At 40.5% G+C, this 5404-nt stretch overlaps 1 protein-coding gene across 5 annotated transcripts in view; it reads right to left on the bottom strand.

Moving 5' to 3' along the window:
* Positions 1-339: 339 nt before the first annotated feature.
* SIAH1 (siah E3 ubiquitin protein ligase 1) overlaps positions 340-5404 on the bottom strand; it is a 26035-nt gene continuing 20970 nt past the window's right edge. For 3 of the 5 annotated variants that reach the window (XM_029206935.1, XM_029206900.1, XM_029206916.1), the window contains one exon: positions 340-2334. In XM_029206935.1, the coding sequence (XP_029062768.1) occupies positions 1484-2332 (849 nt within the window). In that variant the 5' untranslated portion in view covers positions 2333-2334 and the 3' untranslated portion in view covers positions 340-1483. Of the gene's footprint in view, positions 2335-3173; positions 3292-4658; positions 5218-5404 lie in introns of those variants that run through there. The other 2 variants (XM_029206924.1, XM_029206907.1) reach the window with 2 other exon arrangements.

Here is a 5404-nt window from a genome sequence, read left to right as displayed (position 1 = left end):
CTGAAGTCTGGCTGCAGAAGCCAGGCTCTTAACCACAAGGCTATAAAATACTAACTCATTTTTCTGTTGTTAAAAAGGGGGGAAAAGTGATCAGCATTTTAACTAATTGGCCTCCTAACAGAGTTGTGAGAATCAAAATCTAAGCAAAAGGAAGGAAAAAACAAGATTCTTTGTAGGCCAAACAGAGACCATATACCCATTCTTTTACTGTACTTTAGAACAGATCTCTACCAAAATTCACAATACATAGTACATTGCTTTTGGCTATAAAATACAGAATTTAACAGGAAAATAACTTCGAATTTTAATCAAACTTGGAGCTAAAGCAGACACGTAAGAGTTTTTAATTTGCCAGATATTCTTTTAATGAGAATTATAAAAGACCAAAAACATTTTTTTTGCCAACTGCCTCTTTTTTTTAAACAAATGACTTGCTTTTAATTACAAATACTGTGTGAGACGATGCCGCCTTTTGCAAAACCAATAAATACAAGAACAAATTTTAAACGTGTGATTTGTCCAAGGTATCTGGGGGAGGGGGAGAGCCTGATTTTTTTTTTCCAGTATTAAAAAAAAAAAAAAAAATCAGTACTCCCTAACCTTACAAAGAATAAGTTTGAAGGTATGACTCAACTGGAGAAGAGAGAGAGAAAGAGAGAGATCACTTTATAGCTGCTTTAAATAGCTTCTGATAATTCTTCCGATGTTACCTTTCCTTTCTGAAACTCATATCTTCACAAAATAGTTGAATTTAAAATATTTCTAATGAACTGATTAATGGGGGAAAAAGAAAATATGTATTGAACACATGTATAAATTTTACCATAAACAATTATGCATATCAAAAAGACACTAACTTTAAAAAGGTACAAAAAAAAGTGAGGAAAAACCTGAATTACAGAAAAGAAAGTCAAATTTATTTAATGAAAAACTAGAATTAATAAAAATTAGCAAATACACACAAAAAAATATACACACACAGCAGCACTATGTATTGACTCACATAGGGGAAAAGCAGTGGTCCAAGACCACTCAACATGGCTTGTCAGTTAAAGGAAAAAAAAAAACCAAACACACACACACACACACACTCACGCACGCACACAAAAAAACAAAAAAACAAGAACCCAATTTTTTTAACAGTACACTCAATCTACAACAAACACAAATTCAGAATTATTTTACAATGCTTCCTTTCTTAATACAAAAGATGCCCATCTTGGGTATATATATATATATATATATATATATATATATATATATATATATTTTATTTTCAGTGGTTTACTGTTGACTTATTTTTAAATATATTAGTGTTACTACATGCAACTGTTTCCTGTATTTAACAGCCTTTCATTTACCTTCCTGTTTCTAGCTTCCACCTACCAAAAGCTTCCGGTTGGTAGGCAGACAGGTGCCTTATTCTCTGTGAAATTGAATGCAACGGTTTTAAACACTGGCCAGAAAATGTTTGATTGCCATTTCAACACATGGAAATAGTTACATTGATGCCTAAATTGCCATTTTCTGCAAAAAGCTGTGCAATGCTGGTGTCAAAGACTAGGCAGTCACTATTCATAATGGCTGTTGCAATTCCCTCATGAATAGATCGAGGAGTGGCTTCCCAAGTCAATCGCCGCCTATGACCATTTAGCTCAAGTCGATAAGCAAAATTTTCAGCTTGCTTGCGTGTTCCTATCAGCTGTACAATTGCAAAGAATTGCTGGTGACCATCGTATTTTTCCTGTTTCTCCAAGACTAACATGAAGTGAAAGCCAAAACAGGACTGCATCATCACCCAGTCAACAGCACCAGGAAGATTAATGTCTGTAGCAAGGAAAACTATATCCTCTCCCTGTAGGGTTGTAATAGACTTATGCTGATGCATCAGATGCGGCATTACAGCATCCAAAGAGCCTTGCCATTTACAGGAAGCACCAGGGCACGGACAGGAATAAGGCCTAAACTCACAGAGCTCTTCGTGGTCTGCTTTTTCTGTGTGTGGCAGAGTTATTTCACATCCAGAAGAGGCATATTTACAAGGGAAAAGTACTGAATTGGCCACCTTCTCCATAGCCAAGTTGCGAATGGATCCCAACGGGCCCCGGCATGTTGGACAACATGTGAGCTTTGGGCGACAGTTGCTACAAACAAGATGGCCACTCTGACACTGAAGAATGGGTGGTAACACATAGTCAAAGCAGACCGGACACTCAAAAAGACTCGCCAAGTCATTGTTGGACGCAGTTGTGCCAGTCAGGGCAGGTACCCTCTGGGATGGTGTACACTTTGAGGTTCCAGTAGGTAATGCTGTTGCAGTCTGACGGCTCATTTCTGTAATAAAAAACATAAATAAAAATAAAAGGAGGCAGGAGAAAAATAATTACAACGATAACTTGTTTTATATAAATAATGTTTACATGCCAGAAATACTTAAGTTTCATGCAAAATTTACTGTAAGCAAAAAGGAAAACGGTTTAAAAAAACATAAATTACACGAAATATGTGCATTGTACACTGGATAAAATCTCTTTTCAAAATGTTCCAGAGCACATTTAGAATTCCTTTTCTCTAAAAATAATGTTAAAAAAATCATCCTTGGATGGAATAAATGCTAAAATAGAAACTGGACCATAAACAACTAAGGAACACTGTACAAGTAGTTTAAGTTCAATGCAATCAGTTTTGACTGGAATTCCTCCTCCCTCTCTGTGTTCACCTGCCCTACTCATTCTATTTCTTCCTCATTCTTAAGGCAGCTGTTGATAGCTCCAGTGAGTTATATACGTGATCCAAAGGACCACCAGGGCACTTTGATTAACTCCTCCTAATGGTGAACAGTTATCTGCTCTAGAGGTGTATTTGGGAAAGGGAAGGGGTTACAAGGGGAAGGGTCTACTGCCATTCCATCATCCGTCTCCATGGAATGTTAACACCAGCTAGGTATTAACCTTGTTTCCTACTGATCTGTGGCCCCTTCAAAAGTGAGCAAGTATGGAGGAGAAATGGAGGGCCATCCTCAAATAAAAGATTTGAGTCTGGTATTCAAAGAAAGTAAACCATTCTACTCTACTTCCATTCTACAATATAAATCAGGTATAATTTACAAAGCAGAAGGAGAGTCAGGAAAAGATAAATAAAGAATAAAGATAAAAAGCATCAGAGAGACTCACACAACATTGGGGGTGAGGGATAGAGCCAACAGGTAAAGAACTCCTTGTACCCTAGAGTTCACCAGTGTTGCTGAAGCATTCATCAGTACAGTGATAAACATTATTTAATAAATGCCATCTGGAAGAAATGATCAACAATATTAACTAACTTGTTAAGCTAAATGAAAGATAAAACAAGCCACCTTTTCCCAGAAATCTACCTTTGCTAGGATATAGGGGGCCGCTTTCTTGGGGGTGACAAAAAAATCAGTCTACTGATGTCCTAAGAGTATACTCCCAATAACCGTAAGCCATATTTCTACAAAATTAAAATTTAACTCCTCAAATTTAATGTTTTCTCAATTATAATTGTTATTGTTGGAAAGAATTTAACTTTGAAAAATAATGCTGTTATCAATGTGACCACATAAATGCAATTTGGCTTCTATTACTCATAGATTGCTCAAGGATAGACACCTTAAATAGGGACTGAGAGTGAAAGAAAAACAAAAAAACTCCAAAACAGATCAATTCCACTGTCACTAAAGGTATATTCTAAAGTACAAGGGGAAACAAAAGTACCACAGAATTCTATCATAATGTGGCTCATCACATGGATTTAGGACAACAGGAATCAACTCTCATCACTGAAGCCCTCTATAACCCCGGTATTCCAGCCCAACAAAAGCACTATAAAAAGGAACTCTGCTGTAATCCAGTTTCCCCTGAGGAGATTCTTTGTGCATATGATGATCCATGCATTTTGTTTTAGGTCACTAGTAAAACAATGGGCTTATCAGCATTGCCAAAATATCCTGTATGTTTATTTCATGGTCCATTTTATGCTGCTCATTTAAGAGAGCAACATAATAACTGGGAAGTGGTTCCTTGGACACAAAATAATCTAAGCCACCAATGCCTTTCAAATCACTAAACCAAAACAGCTAGTCACACGTCGAGAGGCAGTAAACTCAGTTTGTATTCAACATAATGTAACTATTAAGCAAGAAAAGTATTACTGTTTTAATTTCTTGACCGAGCAAATAGTTATACATTTATCATCAACAGTTCAGGCTCATGTTACAGTGTACATTATTATTTTTCCAACATTGTAGAAAGCACAACTTAAATTCCTATTCAAAGTGTGAAAACAAGCAAAATGTGGCTTCTATTTCTTGTGAATGGAAGTATTACAGGATAGCAGCTACTAAAGCTTCCCAAACCTCGGAAGGTGGAACCCAGCTCCATCTTCAAAGAGAGAAAGAGCCCCAACCCACACACAGCCCTGCAGTAGGAACCAAGGACTCAAGTGTCTGGACAACTCTGCAGGAGTCATGACATAACCTGAAGTTTGATTCAAATTGAGAAAAGTACACAGCTGATCAAAGGAAACATCACTGCCAGCTCAATTATGGTGCAGCCATTCCCTGATCCATTTAGATTCCACTGGCTCACACAACTTTCCCATTTCACAGTTTAAGCAACCCAGTCTCTTAATGGCAGTACCTTTTCTCTTCTTTGTCCCAGATGCTGGTAAACAAGTGAGCAAGACGCCCCTCCAGGAGTACAGAAAAGGTAAGGGAGGCTTCCCCGTCATGAGAAGCCAGGCAGCTCATAGCCTTTCCCCCAGAAGTAAAGACGACTTGCAACAGAGGGCCGTCCTGGACACCTTTTGTTCCTAAACATGTCCCAGGTCAAGTTTTCAAGAAGGGAAGGCACGTGCCCTGCTCCATACACTGCATTCAATACTCCTCAGAAGCACTGGCTACAGAGGCAGAGAATTGAAGCCCCCATCCTGTCTCAAGAGGAGCCGACCACACCTCCCCATGAGCTCAAATTCGCCTGCGTCTCCAAAAATGGGAGCCATTGCCGAGCTGTCCTCTGCTGGGCCCTAAACCTTCGTCTGTCTGTCTCGGAAGTCTATCTTCCCCAAATTCATCGGCTAGGCTCCAGCCAGCTCGGTGAAGGACAAGACTGTAGGGTGCGTGGAAGCGACCGGACGAGGAGTTGCGGTCTCGGTGCCAGCTCGAGCTACTACTGCAGGGTCCGGCCCCCAGCTGGGAGAGCCCGCTCCACGCAGAGTTTCAGACTGTGCTGTTCTCAGGGCGGCGGCTGCCTCTGAGGGCGAAGGGCGGGGCGGCGCACGGGGGGGGGGGGGGGGGGGGGGGGGGGGGGGGGCGGGGGCCCCCCCCCCCCCCCCCCCCGCCCGGGGAGGGCCCACACCCACCCCCCCCCCCCCCCCCCCCAGCCCC

The sequence above is a fragment of the Monodon monoceros genome, unplaced genomic scaffold (assembly GCF_005190385.1).
Source record: "Monodon monoceros isolate NGI ecotype Baffin Bay Population unplaced genomic scaffold, NGI_Narwhal_1 Super_Scaffold_10, whole genome shotgun sequence".
Taxonomy (NCBI): Eukaryota; Metazoa; Chordata; class Mammalia; order Artiodactyla; family Monodontidae; genus Monodon; species Monodon monoceros.
Note: the sequence above shows the minus strand (reverse complement) of the source record. Positions and strands in the feature narration are given on the sequence as shown.